Source organism: Zootoca vivipara, chromosome 3 (genome assembly GCF_965207765.1).
Source record: "Zootoca vivipara chromosome 3, rZooViv2.hap1.1, whole genome shotgun sequence".
Classification (NCBI taxonomy): Eukaryota; Metazoa; Chordata; class Lepidosauria; order Squamata; family Lacertidae; genus Zootoca; species Zootoca vivipara.
This window is the reverse complement of record NC_142586.1, coordinates 93,106,299-93,130,711: the sequence shown is the minus strand read 5'-3', so window position 1 is coordinate 93,130,711 and position 24,413 is coordinate 93,106,299. Positions and strand designations below refer to the sequence as shown.

The 24,413-nt window shown below is 40.9% G+C and overlaps 1 protein-coding gene across 1 annotated transcript in view; it reads right to left on the bottom strand.

Moving 5' to 3' along the window:
* USH2A (usherin) overlaps nt 1–24,413 on the bottom strand; it is a 455,954-nt gene that overhangs the window by 219,279 nt on the left and 212,262 nt on the right. The window contains exons 33-36 of the mRNA XM_088666687.1: nt 18,466–18,625; nt 16,211–16,382; nt 9,944–10,091; nt 4,107–4,258 (exon numbers count right to left, since the gene is read on the bottom strand). Of these exons, the coding sequence (XP_088522813.1) occupies nt 4,107–4,258; nt 9,944–10,091; nt 16,211–16,382; nt 18,466–18,625 (632 nt within the window). The remainder of the gene's footprint in view (nt 1–4,106; nt 4,259–9,943; nt 10,092–16,210; nt 16,383–18,465; nt 18,626–24,413) is intronic.

Sequence of the window (24,413 nt, the reverse complement as noted above, 5' to 3'; positions counted from 1 at the left end):
CTTAGCACGTTTCTCCCTTGCGTCCTGAGATCGAGTTTCTTCAAAGCCCATGACACCTTTGGTAAAGGCTGTTCTCCAACTGGAGCGCTCGCAGGCCAGTGTTTCCCAGTTGTCATTGCTTGTACTACATTTTTTTAAGATTTGCCTTGAGACAGTCTTTAAACCTCTTTTGTCGACCACCAGCATTACACTTTCCATTTTTAAGTTCGGAATAGAGTAGTTGCTTAGGAAGACAATCATCAGGCATCCGCACAACATGACCAGTCCAACGAAGTTGATGTTGAAGAATCATTGCTTCAACACTGGTGATCTTTGCTTCTTCCAGTACACTGATATTAGTTCGCCTGTCTTCCCAAATGATGTGTGAAATTTTTCTACATAGCTACCTATGACCCTATATCCTGCAATGGCTATTTTCAGCTTTCATGTACCTACAATAGGGATCACCAATGTGATGCCTGCCTGTGATTGTCAGTATCTCCTGTGGTGTCAATGAAAGGTCTCCATAAATATTGCCTCAAACATGAACAATGCATGAGAGACGGTATGTTCTTCCTGTTCAGTTTTGGTTTGCATTGGCTTGGTCTATCCATTGAACAAAGCCTCTTAAACATCCCCACATTTCATTGGAAGCCAGGACTGGACACCACTCATTGTTCTGCTCTAAACAGAGGACTGGGCCAAAGAGCTTCCATCTATAAGTGGTGACTGTTGTAGGTGTGCCTGTTTCCTATTGGTTGGGTGGGGTGGCTGAGTGAGGTTCATGCCTGTATCATTTCATTTCATAGTTCTCTTTCTCCCTCTCTTCTTTTAGATGTGTCAGACCTTTTTTGTTTTCCCACAAAAAATAACAAAATTCCTAATGCAAAATTCATAAAATTCCAAATGCACTCAGCAACCCCAAAATGTTGGCAAACCCTGATCCCAGAACACAGGTTAATGACTCCATCAAAACAGCAGAAGTTTATATATGCCTGTACTGCAGGCCAGGGGGGTGGGGGTGGGGGGTTGAATATTGCTAAACTTCTCAAAGATTCTGAACATTCATATGAAATACATGACTTCACACATAGACTGTCATCCTGAAGCCATACACTCCTGTGGAATTGTACTGAAACTCTGCTGTATACCAATTTCATTAGTACTACCTTTAAAATGTAGCAAAGGCTGCATTATGTGATAGATGTGTGATATTAATTTTCAGTTATCTGTGTCTCCATAATTATTGTTTTATTATTTTACCATTACAACAAAAAGCTTCTCAAGAGTCGGAGTGTGCTTAGTAATATAAACCAAGCTCAAGTTTCCCTCCTTCTTTTCTATTGTGCACCTGCTTCATCATATTCATATTTTGTGCCTCACATAATATAAGGCACAATTTGGATTAAATGCCTATATGCCATTCTGCACTTGATGCATTGCACTTATAGTTATGCTTTTTCAGTACTGTATATTAAATTGCATATTGTTTACTATGCAGGCAAGACATTAAACATAAAAATTGAGTGGACAAAAAAACTTGCCTGGCTTTCATTCAATGCCTTATATACTGATAATATTTTAATTAAATGAAATTTAAAAAATAAGCACAACTAACAATCAAGTAAGAACATTTAAAGTTGCGCTTAATATTTTTCCAAATAAGAGAACATATGACAAAATAAAGATGATGTTTCAAAATCATATTGTGCAATTGTATATTATATATTAATTTATCTATCATTTTCTTAAAGTACATACTTGTAGTTTTGAGATATGTACCCTGTTTATCAGATGTGTTTTTATGATTCCCAGATGAATCAAAGTTCTAAACAGCTACTGTATGTACCTCCATAAACAGCACAGTGAAATCGGTAGAGATTCCAAATGGATAACTATTTTATATATTAAGGGTAAGTTAATTATTTCTGATTTATCCATTTCCCAGATTTTCATTAAATTTGAAATCATACACAGCTTCTCTGAAAAAACCATTAAGCCAACATATTATGCAACAGCAATACATAAAAAACCTCATTAAAATCTGCTACCTTCAAAAAGCTGCTTCTTTGAGGTGCTTGCGTTGCAAAGCATCTCTTCAATCGATTAGGGCACATTAAATAAAAGATCAGCAACAAAAATAGCTGGAAGGATAATATCAGTTTACCACAGGGAGATGTCCCTGCTTCTATTTAAAGTTCTCAATGAGCTAAATATATATTTCTAAACCAAGTGCTGGATATAAATGGTAATGGGGGGGGGGAATCTTTCAGAAAATCAAATGAAGATGTGTTGCTTTAACTTCCTGGCAGCATTTAGGTGAGTTGCTCTCTAAATAAAGACACTGCATTTCAATTCTTGTGATTGGAGATGGATCACTGGCTCAGGAAAATAGTTTGCATTCTGAGCAGGCGATACAGATAAGTATTAGGTTGACTCTAAACCCCTACTTTGAATTGCACTGAAAGTCAGGGCTGAGTTTCAGCTTTAATGAAGTGCAGATGCTTACTAGTTTCTTTCAGAACACGGCGGAATATTCTGAGACTATTGCAATTCCGTACAAGTAAAATATACTGTGAGCAGCAAGTGCAATGCTACCATCTGAAATGCTTAGTATTACTATCTGTGCATTAAATTAGAGAGAAGTGATTCAGTATTAATGCTAACTCACTGGAACCGGGACCTCTTAAACAAAACAAAAGAAAAGTTTAAAACACTGTTGTTGCTGCGCAACCTTTGTGCATTTGAATAGAGGTTGTGTGGGAGCCCCACACAAATCCTACAGAAATGAATGGAGTTTGAACAGCAGCAGCTGCACAAGTGTTTGGTGAACTGTTCCCTAAATTTCCAGGATATTAAAAAAAAATTGAGTAGAAAAATTGGCAAAAAGCCACTCATGCTTTTAAGAGTAAATATCCATCAACCCCATCGAAGCTATAAAATGTTTAATGGTAATAAAGTCTACAATCCTGTTCTACAGATGGATGATGTTACTAGCATTTTAAAGCAATGAATCTTGGGAAGAAAAAGGGAAATGTGATCAAAAATAAAAATAAAAAATTCAGTCCTGGTGTCCTTTTTTTTTTTTAAAGGTAATCTTCGTACAGTGAAGCTATTATTACAAAGTGAAAGCCTGTTAAGGAAAACTTTGCCAGAAATGCTAGAGTATGTATTTCAGTGGGGTTTTATTCTTGAATAAAAGCTTGGGTGGGGAGGGGAGCTTTTCTTCCCAGATTTTAATGCAAAGTGCAAGTTCAATTTTAACAAAATTAAACCTCATAAAGACAGAAGCTATGTTGTTTTTGAGACAACACCGTGCCATTCTGCAATGTTCTTATTAGAGTCAGAGGCAAGATCACCAAAGAATGTGATTGTTTCTTATGCTAGAAAACACTAACATTATTAAATAACTTCTGGTGCTTTTATTTTTAGATTTATATAATTAAGAATACTTATTAGGGGACCATAAAGTGGTTACAGAACCAAAGGGCTGTCAATATTAGAGAATAAAGTAGATGTCATTTAAACCTCCAACTTATTATTTCAGTACTAAGAGTTATACATTTCTAAAATTCTCAGTGTGTTATTTGTTGCTGCGTCACATTCAGAAATACATTCCCTTTAATCCTACATCCATACCTTTTTTTCAAAACAACATACCATATTAGGCATTGATGTTGGTAATGTGATGTTTAATGTGATTTGTTCTTCTACGAACTTTATATTATCTTCAAACTTTTATGGTGTGGCAGAGGCTAGAATTTTTTATTCATTACTAGAATAGTAATTCTTCTTTTAATTGCATCCTTATAAGTCAGATTAAGCCACATTTGCACCTCTTAAACATATTAACTTTCCTTAATTTTAATAATATGCGTTTCAATCTCCATTCTCTCTCCCCCCCTCCCTCTCTCAGTCTTTACTGTAGCTATATGATATTTTGGAACAGTGCCTAGTGGTGACCTATTCCAATCCTTTGCAGCTTTTAATGGCATTTTTTGAATAAAATGTCACATTTTGCCAGATGGGTTAGTACTGACCAGTGTGAAGCATCACCATTTAGTCTGATATTCACTGCCATCTGACATTTATTACATTCTCAGAATGTAAATTGAGGTACTACTCACCAGTGGGCCTAGCGCACAGCCTTTTGCCGTACATGCCTGAACTCTGAAGGAATGTAGACTCCAAGGAGAAAGTCCAGAAGTAAAATACCTGAGCTGGGAAGAATTCTGTACCAGAATGCCATCCATGTGCAATGCATAGCTAGTAATAAATCCTATTTAAACAAACAAAAACAAAGAGGAACTTAAAAGGCTTGATTTAAAAGATTGTAACAGGTAAGAGGGAGGGAAGCAATAGTTTTTTAACAGAGCTTCAAGGCAGTACATTCTCTCATCTCCACAGCTTACAAAACAGAGGCAGCAACATACATGTGCCACCAAAACAAATCTCTGTAAAACACGAGAAGTCCAATGAAGCAGTACTGTGCCCATCCTGTTAAAAAGTAAAATTAAACTGCTCCAAAGAAAGTAGACCTTAATAGACTAGCTTCTTAATAGACCTGTTTCTGAAGTGTAAGTCAAAGCAATCGAGCTGGGAAAGTTGAGGCAATTCCGCTTCACGGCCCCACTCTGCATGCAAATGCATGTGTGGATTAAAACAAGGACACTGAAGATGTATAGCGACCATTTAGAATCCTAACACCTTCAGACCTAGAAAAACTAGTGATCCATATTTTAAACATACTGCTGTAGTACAAGTCAAAAGACAATTCCTCTATCTGTCTCTTGACCTTGGCCCCTCCTCTGCAATGTTAATTGTTGCGGTTGTTCTTAAAAATAAGACAAATACGAATGTTTAAGTAAATAGCTATTCATTGAGACATTACTTCGGAAGTGCAGCCTTGGAAGGGAAGGGGTGCTATGGGTTCAGTTAACTAATTTGTATTGCACTTGGTAAGCAGAGGGGAGTTTTCTTTCGTTGCCATACAGCATAAACATGGTTTACGTGCTCCAACTAAAAGGAAGTTTTCTCTAATGATGGAGAAAAGACAGGGATGGGGAAGTGGATTCAACCCGGTGAGTCAGTTCCTTATCTTTCCCATCCCCTGCCGCCCAGGTTTGACAGCTGAGAGGGGCCTGTTTTGTAATACTATTTTGCAATGTTCTCTTGCTGTGTTTTCCATTTTGACCAAGCCACACTTGTAGTGCCCTAAATGTAGTGTTATATATGACATTAGATAAAGATGTGGGCAGGCCAAAAGTATTGTGCTAAATGTGGATCTACTCTTTAGACACAGATGAAGTAAAGCTAGGCAGGCATGTCAAACCTGCGGCCCTCCAGATGTTTTGGACTACAATTCCCATCTTCCCCAACCACTGGTCCTGCTAGCTAGGGATCATGGGAGTTGTAGGCCAAAACATCTGGAGGGCCGCAGGTTTGACATGCCTGACTGCTAGAGCCATTCTTAGCCCTGCTTCCCCAAAAATATACCATGGGGGGGTGCTGATTTTCTGCTGCTTTTGGAGTCAGACAGGAGACTTTCAATGACATTGGGTGGGTGGAGTTCAGGACTTACATTACTTAACTTTACATTTATGTTGATTCTGTTACCACCAGACTGAGCACTGCTATCCTTTTGGATGACGACAGAGGCAAATTAGGTGTTGAGCAGTTTTGCCTTCTCTCTGTCACCCAATAGCATTTCTCTGTCTTTTCCATGCAGAGGACCTACAACTTGCTTGTTCTTCCTCTTGCTTTAAACATAGCCAAAGAAACCTTTTATTATTATTTTTAACCTTCCTTGTAAGCCTGAGCTCATTCTGAGCTTTGGCCTGCCTGACATTCACCCTGCAATGGTTGGCTACTCATGTATACTCCTCTGTGATTTCCCCTTTCTTCCATTTCTTATATTATACACGCCCTTATTAGATCTCAGTTCATCTGTAAGCACCTTATGCAGCCACACTGGTTTCTTTAGAGGCTTCCCACTTTTCTTTCTTGTTGGAATTGTCTCCATCTGGGCCTTCAATATTTCACCTTTAAGAAACTCCCAACCATCTTGGACTCACTTCTCTTTGAGTATTTCTGACCATGGGATCTCACCCAATAGCTCTTTAAGCTTTTTGAAGTTGGCCTTCTTAAAGTCCAGAGTGCAGTTTTCCTTTGCCTCTGTATCATGAAACCCAGGAGGGACCAGGTCCAAGATGGCAACAGAGACATTTACAATCCCAAGGGCTTCTGCTCCAATTGAAATCTTAATGGCATTTTCATTTGGGTGGGGACCAATTGCCAGGCATTAGATAATTTGGTCCATAGAGATGTAAGAGTACAATATTTCCCACTATCTGCCTAGTGATACTGACTGTCACTCAAATTGTAGTTTCCAAATAGAACTGAGAGCTTTCTGCTTCTCTATCATTTTTTTATCTGTATGTAAAAAAATTTCAAATGATCCCAGGGATATCACATCCACATTATAGTGAACATTAGAAAGAGAATCCATACCATTGCCATTATCACTGAAATTACATGGTAGTTAGCAAATAATTGGTCTCCTGACCCCCTAACCCTCTGTTGCCTTTACCCTGATATCTAAATCAACCCAATGTTCTGCACATCCAAGGGGAACATTGTTAGTGCTCTGTATGGAAGTTGTAAAATGCACCACAGGACTGCCTATAATAGAACTGTGAATGTAATTAATGGGCTGTATAACTTATCATAGGTTTTGTCTTCTGTACTTGGAAATAAGCTGCTTTTTACAGTTAGTTTAAATGTCAACTTCAATTATAAACATTTTATTCTTTTTTGCCTGTTCAAGTCAGGACAGTGTTTCCTTCACAAGTGCACAGCTTCTTATATAGTACTTCCACCCTTTGTGGCAGCATGTTTTGGTTGCAAATCTCAATAACCAATGAATTTCAGCTTTTTGGAGCTACTGTGACTTGATATATTCTTATAGGTACCCTGATAAGCTATTCCATATTTTGCTCATGTTTCCTGCTTGGCAGGGGGTTGGACTGGATGGCCCTTGTGGTCTCTTCCAACTCTATGATTCTATGATTCTATAATGAAGACACAGATTTGTTGGGCAACTCAACTCCTCCCCATGACACACACATACACATGTGGCTCATTGGTGTCTAGAATCACACAAACATATATCCATGAGCTGTTATCACCCAACTGACCATTCATATGACCTGAAACCTGTTTCAGGCAGGAGGAGACAGTGGGTGTATCATTCTCCTATCCCAAATACATGTACTGCAGCTGATGGGGGAAGCATGCACCAGACTGGGGTGGGGCATGGTGGCAAAGGTAAAGGTAAAGGGACCCCTGACCATTAGGTCCAGTTGTGACCGACTCTGGGGTTGTGCGCTCATCTCGCATTATTGGCCGAGGGAGCCGGCGTACAGCTTCCAGGTCATGTGGCCAGCATGACAAAGCCGCTTCTGGCAAACCAGAGCAGCACATGGAAACGCCGTTTACCTTCCCGCTGTAGTGGTTCCTATTTATCTACTTGCATTTTGACGTGCTTTCGAACTGCTAGGTTGGCAGGAGCTGGGACCAAGCAACGGGAGCTCACCCCGTCACAGGGATTCGAACCGCCGACCTTCTGATCAGCAAGTCCTAGGCTCAGTGGTTTAACCACAGCGCCACCTGGGTCCCAAACTGTAAATGTTTCAGGTCAAATATCTGCAAAGTTTAGCCTGCCAAATAGTACTGTGAACCTGTATATATTGACCAGGGTAACACAAATACAAAACACGTTGAGCTGCACTTTGGGAGATGGCAAACTGTCCTTCTGGCTGCAGCCTCTCATGTCACATTAAGTGTAACTCCAGAGTGTCATCTGGCCATTGTTTGGGTTTCATGACTGCAGAAGACTGTTGGAACTATGAAACTCCTCGGGGCCTATATTGCTCTTTGGGTGCTGGCCGTTAAAAATGCATTTGGACCTAGGTGCACTGGTAGTCATCTACTGGACATAAAGACCTAACAGGTAAAAGATTACATTTGATAGTTCATGAATTTAGCTGTTTGATACCTCTGTGTATGAGTAGCTACAGGGTATTGCAGTTATCAATTTATGTGGACACATTGGGATTGGAAGAGTAGAGAATACCATGTTCTGCTGCCAGGGGCGCGCCGCGGCGGGGAGTCAACCAATGGGCTGGGGGGGGATGCTAACCATTCCCCCCCCACACACACACATGTGATGGCTTCGTGGGCCCACAACATCTCCTCCCCCTCAGGAGGGAAGAGATTTTATAACTCTTAGTCTATCAAAGACCACTGAGCCTAGGGCTTGCTGATCAGAAGGTCGGCGTTTCGAATCCCTGTGACGGGGTGAGCTTCCGTTGCTTGGTCCCAGCTCCTGCCAACCTAGCAGTTCAAAAGCACGTCAAAATGCAAGTAGATAAATAGGAACCGCTACAGCGGGAAGGTAAACGGCGTTTCCATGTGCTGCTCTGGTTTGCCAGAAGCGGCTTTGTCATGCTGGCCACATGACCTGGAAGCTATACGCCGGCTCCCTCGGCCAATAATGCGAGATGAGCGCGCAACCCCAGAGTCGGTCACGACTGGACCTAATGGTCAGGGGTCCCTTTACCTTTACCTTTTACTCAACTTGAATTGATTTCTTAGTGTAATTTTTATATAAATCTTAAGAATGCAGGGGGAATGCTAGGAGACCAAATATTCATTTTGTACTTTTAAAAATTGTACTTTTAAAAATCAGTTATTTTTAAAGTATCTGCAAGTATCTGCAAATAAGACGACCACGTTTACTAGCCTTCTTCATGTACCAGAATTGAGCAGGTGAAGCATTCTCCACAATTTACCTCTATACCAGGAAAAAGTTTCACCTGCTAAAATTCAGTTGCTCAAAAAGCCATTGGCCCAGAGTCACTAAGAAAGGTGACAATTCTGGCTACAGTAACTGTGATTAGTTATTTAGAATGGAAAGCTTTGGCCAAGTCAACTTTTATCACCCTGCAGCAGTTGCACATTCTTATAAACTACATTTTAACCCTCCTTCTCCTCCATGAGAGTACTATGCATGCTGTACCCCCACCCTATTTTATCCTAAAAACTTCTGAGGTAGTTCAAGATGGCTGAGCAGAGACTGAACCTAAGTGTCCATATTCTAAGTCAAACACTACCACATCACATTGATCTTGTAAGCTAAACAAACAAATTTGCACAAACTATTATTTGGATCACAATGCTGTTATCCTTTAGTTTTTCACACTTCTCTGAATTTTGAAATACTGTTCTTGGCCAGAAAAAAGCCCAGACAACTTACCAAACTTCATATAGAAGTTCATATTTTGGGTTGAAATACATACAAAAGTGTGTATTCTAGATTGAAATGCATATAAAAGCTTGTGTTTTGTGGGGAGATATGTTCAAAAATAATGTGGATTTTCATACTTTTTTAAAAAAGATCACAGCTTGATGCAAACAGGATGCAGCAGACTTATGAACAAACACATCTGAAAATGGCACAGACCGGAAACAGACTTATCCTTCCATCCCCTAGTCAATCGCTTTAATCCCTTTACTACTGTCTCCCTTTTAAGAAAGCAAAAATGCAAGATGAATCAACAAATAAATCATCTAAAAGTCAAAAGGTATGGTATAATGCTATAAAAATCAACACGTTATTAAGAGGTATCAAAGACGTTCCTTCAGTTCAGTTGTTCACGAAATGCATTAAGCAAAGGAATGCAGTACATGTGAACCATCAAAAGGGAGCACTTTTGAGCCACTAAAACAGCAAAGCAAGGCTGAAAACTTCTGTCTCCTAGCTATAGACAATGATACTATCTCAGGTATTTTATGCGCTAAAATGATCATTAAAAATTAAGCACCACATATAAGCTGCCATTTAGAATATTAATTTACCTTTACTAATCATCTTTTTAACTTGAGGCTAAAAGAGTTCACTTACCATTCGGATACTCTGGCTTCATCCACGAGATATTAAAGGAGTCAGAGGAATAAGACTGGGCTTCAGGAGCAGGAACACCTTCTGGTGTACTCTCGGTGGTTGTTGCTGAGTTAGCTTCACTTATCGTGCAGCCACCTCCACTGCAGGCCTTTTACAAAAAAAAAAAGTATAAAATAAGTCACAACAATAAATCTATAGATACATCCCCAGCAGATGCCAATCAGAAAAAAGCCAGAACTCAAGAGGCTTTGTAAAGACTTATATTGATTGTATATTTTTAGATCTCAAACAAAACATGATCCCTTCATACCTTTTCACTTGTTTGTGGGGATTTATTTTAAGTTAAAGTTACACAAAGCCTATGAAATGGCAGGGAAGATCCTTTCCCAGGAGCAGGCCTCTCCAGAGAGCGAGCTGTGTATCACTCTTTGCAACTGCCTGCTTCTTTTTCAACAAGGATGCTCAGGAATTAGAAAGGCCGCTTCTCTGTGAGGGGGTGAAGGCTCCCCACGTGAATAAGTGGAGCTGAAAAACGCAGTGTTGTAAGCTTGTAAGCATTTGCTTTTCTTCACGTTGTTTATTTAGGCTGCTAACTTGTAGGATATTTAAATATTTTTTAAAAAAAACATTTTGGAAAGATAGTTTTTTTCTTGCTTTTCAATGGAAAAGAACTGGATATGCAAAAAAAGCACTCGTAAGAAAAATCCCATTGGATTAGTAGCAATAAAATTGGAAACTCAGTCACATTTTAGAAATAGGATTGAAGAGTTCAATTTTATTTCATCATTGTACTTAGATAAGTTACAATGATGTGCCTGAGGGATTGTTTCTAAGTAAAATGGATAGGAGTACCCTAGGTAAAGGTAAAGGGTAAAGGGGCCCCTGACCATCAGGTCCAGTCATGTCCGACTCTGGGGTTGCAGCGCTCATCTAGAGGTCCCACTAGAGGTCAAAGAGAACAATTACCAGACCTTTAGAAGGCATCTCAAGGAAGCCCTGTTTAGGGAAGCTTTTAATGTTTGATGGATTTCTGTATTTTAGAATTTCTGTTTTTTTTTGGAAGCCGCCCAGAGTGGCTGGGGGAACCCGGCCAGATGGGCGGGGTATAAATAATAAATTATTATTATTATTATTATTATTATTATTATTATTATTATCATCTCGCTCTATAGGCCGAGGGAGCCGGCGTTTGCCCGCAGACAGCTTCCGGGTCATGTGGCCAGCATGACAAAGCTGCTTCTGGCGAATCAGAGCAGCGCACGGAAAGGCCGTTTACCTTCCCGCCGGAGGAGTCCCTATTTATCTACTCGCACTTTGGTGTGCTTTCGAACTGCTAGGTGGGCAGGAGCTGGGACCGAGCAACGGGAGCTCACCCCGTTGCAGGGATTCAAACCGCCGACCTTCTGATCGGCAAGCCCTAGACTCTGTGGTTTAACCCACAGCGCCACCTGGGTCCCTCAGGAGTAGCCTACAAGTGTACTAATAAATAGAGATGGACAAAGCTAGAGGGTGGGGGTGTCCCATCCCCTGATCCGGGATGAAAATCAGGTACCCCATAAAGGGGTAAAATTCTCTCCGAAAGCCCAGACAGGGGCTAATGGGCCATAGAACACACAAATTATGACCTGGTGGGATCACCCTATTTGATTGTGCTATGGGTCACCATCTCTTGATGAAGGTTGGATAAAAGAAACCAGTTGCATTTTTGAAAAGGTTAACAATATCCAAAACTCTAATATAATAGCCCTGGATGCTGCTTTCCCCTTAATTTTCCCAGAGTTCACACATCACACTAAACCATGGTTATCATCAACCATGGTCAATGTTACACACAGTCCATGAATCACAGATAAAGCTGAGGTTCCTGGCAGATAGTCATTTAAATCTTGGTTTATTACATAACAGAATACTTGCACTAAAAACACCAGTGAGAGCAGCTGCCTTGGGAGAGGTCTGAGTTTTCTGTAACCCACCTGTGGATTTGTAACTTTGGGGTGATGACAGCCCAGGATCACTCATAACTCTGAGCTATGGTTCAACGTAGCTATGGTTTACAAACCAACAACAGAGCTTGGTTAAGCAGCAAACTTTACTCATGGTTAATAAACCATAGTTAAGGGACTGAGCTAGGTTCACATATAACGCTAAGCCCTAGTTTGATAAAGAAATGCAGGGGATTTCCTCATTTTCTGGACAGTAATAATAATACCTTTATTGGCAATGTACAACCTGTGTACAATGAAATTAACCGAGCCTCCCTCCCCCCCCCAAACACTCAATCTCATTGCACTCTGTGTGCTTGTCGCACAACACACCAACCCCGAAAGTGAGTTGCACTACAGTGGTACCTTAGGATAAGAACTTAATTCGTTCTGGAGGTCCGTTTTTAACCTGAAACCATTCTTAACCTAAGGTACCACTTTAGCCAATGGGGCCTCCCACTGCCACCGGTGCGCGATTTCTGTTCTCATCCTGAGGTAAAGTTCTTAACCCGAGGTACTACTTCAGGGTTAGCGGAGTCTGTAACCTGAAGCATCTGTAACCTGAGGTACCACTGTATAGGGAAGACTGAAAGTTTCTAGAATATGGTCTGTGGGGCTGCACAGAGACTGCAAAAATTGCATTATGGTATACATTGATCTGAAAGTGACAATTAAATGGAAATCAATGCATATATGTAAGGTGTAGATTGTTTACATAAGCACAGCAGTTCATAATTCATTAATGAAGACTCAACAAGCCATCATAGAGAAAAATACTAAGTGGTTTTTTTTAAAAAGGGGGGGAATGGGATCAATGTCCTCTACTGTGAACAAATGAAATATAGTGTGTGTAAATGCATATTGTGCATTTTTTTTGTCACATAGCCACATCACTTCCATCATCTGCTTCCATTCACTTTTAGAATGTATTCCTGTACATGTCTACTCAGGATTTAGTTCCCCTGAATCTGGAAACCCCAGAAACTGATTATAGGATTGTAGACTCCACTGAATCTGCAACTATACTGAATCTCACAACAAAATTGATGGGACTGGAAAGTTCTCCACTCACACCCATTGGCCACTTCTTGTGGGGTGGGCAGTCTGCACCATCTACTCTATAGCCTCCTCTCATGCAGCAATTAGAATCAGTAGCAATGGGAACTTTCCAAAACCTTATTGCTGCAGGGAATGGGGTAAGAGGAAGGAAGTCAGCTGGGGAGGAAAGAAGAAGAAAGAGTAAGAAATGGGTGGTTGTTGCATGTGTGCACACACGTATGTGTGCTTGTGAATGAGGGATGGAGAGGTAAAGGTAAAGGGACCCCTGACCATTAGGTCAAGTCATGACCGACTCTGGGGTTGCGGCGCTCATCTCGCATTATTGGCCGAGGGAGCCGGCGTACAGCTTCCAGGTCATGTGGCCAGCATGACAAAGCCGCTTCTGGCGAACCAGAGCAGCACACGGAAACGTCGTTTACCTTCCAGCTGTAGCAGTACCTATTTATCTACTTGCACTTTGATGTGCTTTAGAACTGCTAGGTTGGCAGGAGCTGGGACTGAGCAACGGGAGCTCATCCCGTCGCGGGGGTTCGAACCGCCGACCTTCTGATTGGTAAGCCCTAGGCTCTGTGATGTAAATGTTCAAGAAAGAAAGAGTTTGGGGTGAGTCTAGCCCTGCCCTTTTTGACTGTAGCCTCTACTTGCCATAGGCATGTAGCCCCAAAAAGTTGTCCCCAAAGGAATGTACTCCTTGTGCTGAAAATATTTTTCCAGCCCTGTTCATGGCAAATATCCAGCTAGATAAATCACAAAACTAACAGTTTCATCATATCTTGCTGCTGAAAAGGTGAAACTAGATGTAAGATTGGTTGCAATCACAAACCACTATTTACTCCATAGGGCAAAACATACCTGTTATTCCTATGGTATTTTTACCTACAGTCAGCCAATTCTTTCTAACTTAATTTGTTCCAAGGTATCAGTGGGACAACCTGGATGTAGTCCTAAAATAAGGGGGGGGGGAGTTACCTGTGGACATGTGGTGAATAGTGCCTTTTCCTCGGCACTGAATAGCTGCAGTCTCCTGCCTCCTCACAATCTTAGCATTAGTAAATATAAGGGTCTGCTTAGATGATAGATAGATAGATAGATAGATAGATAGATAGATAGATAGATAGATAGATAGATAGATAGATAGATAGATAGATAGCCAATGAGGCCAGTATGGTGTGGTGTTTAAAGCACCAGCCTAGGACAGGGGAGCTCTAGGTTCAAATCACCCTCGGCCTTTAATCTCACTGAACAACCTTCATTCAGTCACTATATCTCGGCCTAACAACCTCCCAGAATTGTTGTGAGGAAAAAAATGCTGGGTCATGTATGCTGTCTCAAGCTCCTCTGACAAAAGATGGGAAATAAATAAAAATGAAGCACAGCACTACTTTCATACCCAAGAATAAAACTGGAGTTTGCCGAAAATAATCTTTTTTTTAAAAAAAAGTTATTCATTGTAGATTATACTTAGAAGAGGCAATCATACTGCTTTTAAAAGTCCATTTAACAGGCCACTTAATGCTTATGGTTTGAACAACAGATGTAGCTGCATCCTTAAGTTACATTTATCCCATCCCAATGATTTTAGTTGGACCATGTGTGATGAGTGTGTTAACTGCATACAAAACTGCAGAAAATGTACATAATACTCTATAGTTTACTGTGCTGAAATACCCAAAGGACAAGAAAATGCTATCAACATGGATTCCAAGTCATCCTTAATTAGTCTGAATGTCCTTGCTTTGGTGGACTCTGAGTCAGATCCTTATAGTTACTTGAAGGTAAATTATTTTCTTCGTGGTATAATGTGGTGTAATATTTAGAGCATTCAAGAGCATGTTGAGCAAAATGAATGCATACAGAGTGTCTACACATAAATGTAAATGTATTCATAATCAAGAGCAGAATATTTTTCTATGGCATTTATCAAAGCAAATGTCCTTATATAGGTATTACTATAAAATGATGAGAGTGTTTAAAACAAATAGGGACAATCTCATGTTTATATTCAAGGTATTTTCAGTTGTACCATGGAACTTAAACTGTTCTGTAATCAAAAAAAGGGGGGGGAAACCCACACCAAAGGAAATGACTGCACAAAAGAACAGCAATGACATTTAAAAGACATTTTAAAATGCTGCCGGTTTGCAATAAACACCTTCCCCCACTTGTATTTTCTCAAACTTACTTTTGTGGGGATTTACAAAGAAATTTCACCACGCCAAAAATAAAGAAGATATGGTGGAAATTGGGGCTTGGTTAAATATGAGCACCTACGGAATTTAAGACACACACAACACAAAATGCCTTTATGCAATAGTGATGTGTGAACTCCCTTGGCTCATACTCACTTTGTGAACACATGAACAACTTATCTAGTCTTTCTGAGTGTGTGCAGAAAGATTAAGTGGATTAAGCAACCCTTCCCACCAGCCTCCTTGTGTTCCTCCACCCTCTGTGGACTCCTAGGCAATCCCCTGTACCTTTCTTCTACCAGACTTGCCAAGTTCTCCACATACATACACATCCCTCCCTCCGTTGGAGTACCTACAAGAATACTGCAACACCTGTTCCTGAGGTACAAGGAATGCTAGAAAACAAAGTTATCCAGAGGTCTTGACTCAGGAGTACTTAAAAATATGCTTTTCCAATGAGCACTGGACTCTTGTGTCCCATGGCACACTGGTAGAGGGAGGGAGGAGAAGCGTGAGAGCTTCTTGCCACCAGTAGCAGTGTCTCATCCATGCTATGAACTAGGTTTAGGAGAAGGAAATTGGATTCAGAAGAGGAAGGGAGAGCTAGTTTGGTAGCAGTGTGTGAACTCAATACACGTCCAAGCCCAAATCATTAAAAAGGCCAGGGCTTGTACTGGGGAGAAGCTTTTTTGAAACAGGGAAGGAGGTTGTTGCAAACTGAATTTAACTTCCATCATTAATATGTAGTGAATTGTGAAAGCTATCACATTTCTGTGATCCCCTCCGGAGCTTTGGTGGAGTCAATTGTTTTCAAAGCTATGGGGTGAGGAACTGGTAGGTTTTGCCTATCCTTTCTTTAAAAACAAGTCCCTTTCTTTGGCATTAACATGTTGTTGCAAAACTTGCTTAAAGTTATACAAAATTTAAAATTATGCTTCTGACACCCTTCACAATAGTCAAAAGGAAGCATAAATATAAATACACATAAAAGTTATCTATTTGACTGTCTCATTTGTGTGTGTGTGTGTGCAACTTACTGCAAGCTTAATGAAGTATTCAGTACCAGGGGAAAGGTGTCGGATGGTATAGTGCTGGAAAAGATCTGTAGAATTATAGGTGACATTCCAAACTGTGGCATTTTTCTCATTATTGGCAATGTACAGAATATAGCGCTGCAGGTAGCCATTTACATCCTCTGGTGCTTTCCACCTGAAAATAAAAGCAAGACATAATTGCATTCAGGAAGCAACTCACACAACTATCGAAATACAAAGTATAAAGGGGGGAAATCCTTATAGTAATTACTTAAAGGATGAAAAATAACCTGGCCATCAAACAGTCTGGGGAAAATATTGAAGTAACACATGTGGCAACATGAAACATTCTTTAAAGGTAATATTTGTACTTGGAGCCCAAATGATTGTGACAATATCTTCAAGGTAAAAGCTTCATGCTGATGGTATCACAAGCTTTTTTTTTTTCCTGTGGCAATCTTTGCACTGAGGCTATGGCCATATGTAGGATACACTGATTGCATAAAGACAAAATGGAAATTAAGTTGGCAAGTGATAATCAAAGGTTCACAGAGGCACTAAACTAATCACTTCTATGCATTTAATCATAATAAATTTAATTTTTGTCACAAACCCTCTCTGTGATTGAACTCACTAGGATTCTTGCATAAACAGATAAAATATTTGTGTCATCTTAAAAGGGGGGGTGTAAAAATTTGGCTTTCCTGTGAATTCCCATTCTCCATGGTACCAGGATGAGGCAGTGTTGTTTACTGAGATAGATCCTCATCCTGGTCACCATTTGGGGGCCATCTTGCTAACAACACCAAGAGAAGACTTTCCAGAACACCAAGAGCAAGCCCCAGATCCAAAGAAACACTTCAGGTATTAAGAGGTGCCCCATTGCAATTGCCAATGGGCTGTCAACAACAGTATGAACTATGCTAAAACTTCATCAGAACTTTAACAGATTTTTTAAAAAGAGAGAGAAAAGGAATATGCTAAGACGATGGCCACCCCTTATACATGAACTATCTAGAATTACTAGAAGGTGGGCGACAATGGACCCCTAACTGAAAGGTTGGGGAGAGGAATCAGTAGACTGAGTCAGTAGACTGGCCTACACTATGACCATTCAGAATGAGAATCCACAGGTAAGCCCAGGTAAGATAGGGGGACTCTATTACTCGGATGTAGAACATAGGAAGCTGCCTTACTATTGTGCCACTATAATTTGTAGCAGGTCTGTAACAGAGGTCTGCCACATTTTTTATTTATTATGTATGCATGTTTCTCCAAATACATTCCAAGCAGTTAACAAATGGTAATAAAAGCAGAATAACGCAAGCCATATATAGGTGTATGTATGTATGCACACACATGCGTGCGCACGCGCACACACACATAGTGACTGACTGACCCTTTTGTCAAATTCCAGCAGTAGAAAAATAACTGAACTGAGCCAGCAAAATAATATTTATTTATTTACTTACTTACTTACTTACTTACTTACTTACTTATTTATACCCCACCCATCTGGCACCCAAGATGTTTTGTTTAAAGTTTACAGAAAAGAAGCTCACCACAAAGACTTGCATTTTAATCTGGTATGAAATATAAGGTTTCATAAGGTTTTGATACCTCATATCTGCTCATAGCTCATAGCCCTTTGCTGGCTCCTTCTACTAAGACGGGCATGGGGAAAATTAAACCTACCAAGCTCCTTCAACAGGCCCTTAGTATTCCCTGGAGGCCACACCCTCACCTCAGATGATTGGGAGCGCTCAGTTATCACCTCCATTGCTGAGTAGCCCACGGGGAGGGTAGCCCCTTTCCCAAATGTCATTGCAGGGGGTGAAACCCTGGTAGCTGGATCTTTTGTAACCAGAGGCAGCAAGACTTGAACATGTGACCTTTAGCATGAAAAGGATCACTGCTGTCTCCATTGAAACCAATGGAAGCTTCAGTGCTGGTGCTAATAGTTTTTGAGGGAGAGGGGGTTACTTTCATTGTTTTAGTGGGGGAGGATTAAACCCATTTTCTGGTAGGGGAAAAACTAGACACATCAAAGGTAACCTCACATTTAAATCCACATTTAGTTTGAGTCAAAGTCATAGACTCTGCTAAAACCCCAACCAGGCTTCCCCCCAATGAGGCAAGGCCAATCTGGGAGTCCCTTGCTGCCACACACAAGTTGAGCATTCCTGGAGACCAATAGAGAAGCAGCCAAGATGGCCCAAACTGAAACCACTGGTGTAAGAGGAAAGTCTATACTTAACTGTGCATATATTGTTTTAGAATCCAAAACAGTCAGGACTGGTGCATCCACATGAGCTGGTGGCAGCTGGGCTGTAAACAAGGTGACCTGGGAGCTGTTGGTACAGCCAACAATTGTGCAAGCGCTGATGAGAAACTGGTACGCTGCAAAAACTCGCAATTCTACAAAAGGAGGAAACAGGTATGGCACTTAGTTTTTCCCCCTTAGGATTTCATAAAAGACTGGATTCAGGAACACTGAAAAGAAAGCACATAATCTACCACATATTTTGCACTTTTAAGCGGGATGGTGGCGGTGGAGTTAGAATACTATAAACAGTGTTAGCATAGTTATTGATCTCATTTTGTTCTATATATTTTCTTGCAAAACTGAGCTACTGAACGAAAGCGGAAAATGTAATATAGAAAAAAGGCACATGCATTAATCTGTTTCATACTATTTTATGTATAAAACATAATGAACACTCCCATATATACATCAATCTTAATACACTCAAAGGGTTGTTTTCTCTCATAAAATGTGTTAGATATTACATATAGCTATTATGATATAGTTCATAATATCTCATATGTGAAATTTCCCTGAGGTCTTGGAAATGGCAGCCTTCTGTAAGGCCCTGTCTACATTAGCACACACTTCCTTTCATATTTAGCTCTTCCTCTACTCGAATTAACTGTTTTTCCTGAAAACATACATTTCTTTATCTCCTAACAACCCTCTGGGTTTATGGCTCCCTGCAATAAATTCAGAATGTGTGCAGCTCATGTAGCTTCCAATAGCTGAGTTGTAAGGTTCTGTGGAAAGGGAGGGAAGAACTTTGAAATGTGATGTGAAGTAGTTGTGTTCCAGAATCAGTACCTGAGACTAATAAAGACTAAAAGAAATAAGCTGGCAAAAATAGCAAGATTGTCAAGGTGGCTGGGTACCATAGTGGAAATTCATCGCAAAAGAGGCTGGGGCAACCCAGGCAGTTGGGCAGGGTATAAATAATAAAATTATTATTAAAATGGAACATATCGGTGTTAAGAAAAAATGATTTCAAGTGAAAAAATATTTCAAGTGGAAAAAACAAGACATTGTCTACAATGGATGCTCACCCTTTCAGGTGGGATGCGGTTGGGGCTCCTCACCCTCGGCCTTCATCCTGGCAGACAGCTATTGCATGTTTGCTGTCCATTTGGGAATTCCCCTGGCTGGCACAATCTCAAAGTAGGACCTCCTGCCTGACCCCAGTTTCAAATGGGCCGATCAGAGACCTCACTGGCTGGGAAGGGATTAGCTGCTGCCATGCCAGTGCCAGGTTTTGTAAACTAAGAAAATCTTTAATAAAAAATAAATTTTAAAAGAGAGAGAGAGAGCTGGCTGCGCTTGCTTTCCACAGCACTGTTGGCTGAAGAGAAAACCCTTTCACCCTTCTTCATCTTTAATCATTCTTTTACATTTTAGGTCAATTTCACATCATTTTGACCATATTTCGCTTTTCAGGTTGCTGCTTTAACCTCATTTTATTCCCTAGGTTGTATTCTAACAATTTGGAAGACTGTCTTATCTCGTCCGCTGCAGGTACCATTACACTGTACTTTCACTTTTATTTCTTTCTGTTTGTTCTCTCGGAGCTGGAGAGAACAGACACCGTTATGCTTTTGTCTGTACATAGTGTGTAAATAAATAGTAGGTTAGCTCTACGATGTCTCACACCTCTTGCTGTGCTATGCCAGAGGCTTAGTGTGCATATATCATTATGATGTATGTTGCTAGAAGCACACTGGAAGAGAAGGGAGGTGCCTTTTCCAGAGCTGTGCGTACCGGAGGACACTCGAGTTCTGGGGGCTTGCAGGCAACCCCCCCCCCAGGGCATTTTTCCAACAGTGCTTCCTGACCTTGCTGTGGTTGCTGTATTCAGAACTCGGAGCCAGGAAGGAATTCCCCTGTAAACAGATTGGCCGGTCTAGAGGTTTGCCTTTCCCCAAAGCAAAATGTCACAACTTTTGGAGGTTAAGGCATTGGGTGGAAACCTAGTCTTCAAGCTTTGGGTGAAGTGGTGCACCTGATCAGAGCTGGTAACAGGAAATGTGATGTGTGGTAGAATGTCCTTGGTTCTGGCACCAGTCTTCTGTCACAGTGGTTTTGAGCCTCTTCGAACCTACAACCCTGATCATGTACCATGGAATCTACCCTTATATATCTTTTTAATCATATGCAGATTTATCCCAGCCTTTCCTTTCTCTTCCATTATTATGTTTATTCCTGCCTTTCTCAGGGAATAAATCTGCTTTCAAGCCTAGCCACAATGGATTACTCACTAAGGAAAACAATGGTTGCATGCCTCTAAACGAATTGAAGTTTCTCTCATATCTTGTGGCATGACAAGTAGCCACAAGAATGGGAGATAGAAAAGGTCCCCACGAGAAGAGACCAGGCTACATTTCCTACAAACAGTGAGCTACAGAAACCACACATTTAAATCAAACCAGCATCAATTACTTGCCACATCTGATCTGATTTGTACTTCTTGTCTGATATTGACCTATTCAAGTGCTTCATAATGGATCAATTGCTGCTACAGATGCAGGTAGGAACATAAATCTAAATCCGGGGCACTCCCCTAAAACTCTAAGGTTACTGTTTGTCAAGCCCTTCTGATTACAGCATCTTGTTTTCCATTTGCTTGATTGGGTTATTTGCATAAGAGCAAATGTAGGCAGTTGTGGGCATGAAAAACAGATCACTCTAAGATGCATTAGAAATGGATCCATGAGAATTATCCAGAGATGTGTTATGCGGAAATGCATCCCAGTATATGGAAACCTCACCAATTAACGTCAAATAAACTATAATTTACAATACAGATCACAAATTATATGCTATTTTGCAATTGATTTCATGCTTTTGTTGGAGGAATTTCATTGATCTCTATTTACAAAATGAACCAATAAGCAGGAAATGATTTTCTTTTAACTCTTCACAGAAATTGAACTGGTTTTATCACATTATTACTCACTCCCACATTAGTAAATTAAAAGTCAGCCGTTGCCCCTTTCAATTTGTAAAATGGCGCATGTCTTATCAACGCTATAATACAGAATCTCTTAATTGTTTAAAATAATGGCATGTCTCTGCCCATTATTTTATTCTTCTGAAAAGTTATGTCTTCACTTCCTACCATTTATTTTTTAACCCAGGAGGGTCAGAACCTGTCGGACTACAGCTTCCAACAAGCCCAGTCAGCATGGCCAGGGGGTCAGAGATTATGGGAGCAAACAAACACATACACAAAAACACACTTTACACTAAGTCAAACCACTGCTCTATCTAGCTCAGAATTGTCTACACTGACTAACAGCGGCTATCCAGTGTTTCAGGCAGATGTCTTCACCAGGTCTGCCTGGATATGCCAGGGATTGAACCTAGTTCTTTCTGCATGCAAAACAGAAGCTCTACTGCAGGGCTAAGGCCCGTCAACGGTCTCTACAATAGCTGGAGAGCCACATCTCTGCTTTAACTATTAAGCTTCAAGTGTTTACCCTTGCTTTAGTATGAGATGTGCCAGTTGCTATGAATGCAAAATATGGGCAGACGTCTGTTTAAAGATTGCTGCTGTCTCAAAGCTACTGTTAAGAACATCCGGATATAAGAGTAGCTCTGCAAGATCAAGGCAAGTGGCCCATCTAGTCCAGCCTCCTGTTCCCACAGTGGACAGCCACACGCCTGTGGGAAACCTACGAGCAGGACCTTAGCACAAGAGCACGCTCCCTTCCAGTGGCTTCCAGCAACTGATATTCAGAAGCTTACTGCTTCCGACCATGGAGGCATAGTATAGCCATTGTGGTTAGTAGTCACTGGTAGCCTTATCCTCCATGAATTTGCCTAATCCAAGTAATCCAGATGGGTGGCCATCACTCTTTCTTGTGGGAGCGAATTCCAAAATTTAATTTTGCAATGTGATGAAGAAGTACTCTGGTTCCCTAAAGGCACCCCTGTGGAGCTTCTAGAGAGAACAGGAATGCATGTGTGGCGGAGGTCCTAGGGTCAACCCCACTGGGTTCCTTTCAGGCAGAATTTGGGCTTCCTGAATGATGCTGGAAAAAATGGCCAATGCCTTGGCCAAACCTACTCTTACTTGTAAGCAATAAAGTTGTGGCCTAATCCAGCCCAATACCAGAATCCTGCGTCCATTCATTTGGCCCTCCCTACACCAGTCGCAGACATCATGCTCCTGTGGCAGCAACAACAACCATAAGATTATAATATCTGAGACTGCATTCCTATGCACATTTACCTAGGAATAAATGTTGCTGTACTCAATTGAGTTTTTCAGAGTAGGCATGCATACAATTGCACCAATAATCTCTTTATTATGTAGACACGTTCCTAAACTTGTACACATCACTAACAACTTCCCTGGTAAGGGAACTGCTTTTTCTTTTTTCACTATCCATCATGTATATGCTTTCCAAAGAATGAAGGGAGGGGTTATAACTCTGCACAGCATGCAGAATCAAGACTACAGGTTACGAACATTTCCCTTTGGTTAATAGCACAGCTGGTGGAACACCAGTGGTGATTGGTTGTGTACAGAGTGACATCAATGTAATAGCTCCTGTCAAAAAACTGATGTGCATATGAAGTTTCAGAGACTGTTTTTATGGTGTCACTGACACCTAAACCATCGTGATATTGTGTTAAAATCTAGTGAACCTTGGAAGCTATAAATAATGCTTTCTGAGGCGTCTCCAGGAAAAGAGTAACAAAGGCCTCAAGTGTTGTTTCCAAAAAACATTACTTCCATATAACAAAATAAGCCACTCTAGAAGTGTGGGAACATGTTGTGTATATTTAGTGATGGCGGAAAGATACTTTTTAAGGCTTTGCTTTATTCTGCATGGCTTGAAAGAAAACTGAAACGCAGTCTAAGCTTATGTATATTCTGGCTTTGATGCTAGAATTGCTAAACATTCTGCATCAAAATTTTGGCTGACCTGAAGTTCAAAAATACATGTTAAGAATTTAATTAAAATTCAGAATCTGACCATATTTTTACAATTTGCTTAAAAAAAACCAGTTGCAAATCATGTCCTCCCTAAAAGAGAGCACATGTTGCGGTGAGACCTGGAGACCGATCCCCTGTGTTGTGGGTGGGTAAGACTGGTCAGCCACAACACCCGATTGGTAGGTCCCTCGATGTTGGGTTCAATCTGGCCAATGGGGTGCAGTCCAAACGGATTGAGAGACCTATATATACCCATCCACGTGACCCAGAACGTCCTCTTTCGGCGTGTGCATTCAGAACACCTGCCCACCTCTCCCTACTTTTAGGGTTTTTTGCGCTTGACCTTGCTATGCTGTCGTGTGTCGTTGGGACAGGGGCACGACAGGAATTTTCCCCACTTGGCTGATTGGCTGTTGCCAATAGGGTTTCACCTGCCACATAGCAAATTGTCACAACTTGTAAGGTTGCAGATAGGCACTGGTTCAGATAATAGGGATGGGAGAACGCTCTCGCCATCCCTATGTGAAGGGTATTCCGTTAAAGGAATCCAGGGACTCAAATGGTTTGGCCAACCCCTGAGAGGGGGTTGTGCCCATGCCTGAGTAGGGGGACATCTGGGTGGCGGACATAGTCTGTTCCCGGCTTTTTGCGTATCCAGGTGTTCACCCTTGGCTGACCTATGCTGGTGCCCTGGGTCAGCACTACCTGCAAGGGTGCAGGGAGCTAGTCAAACCAGAGCCTATGCAACCACTCACTTTCTGTAATCAATAAAGTTGTGGCCTAAATTCTGCCAAAAAAACAAAACTAAAATTTGAGTCAAGTGTGAATTTATTTAGGGGGGAGGTTTCTGGGTCTGAGATTCAAATTCCTATCATCATCCTGATGAAGCAGAGCTAACCTAAATGTGGTTTATCTATGTAAATATCCATCCGCATAAGGTTCATATATTGGCCTCCACC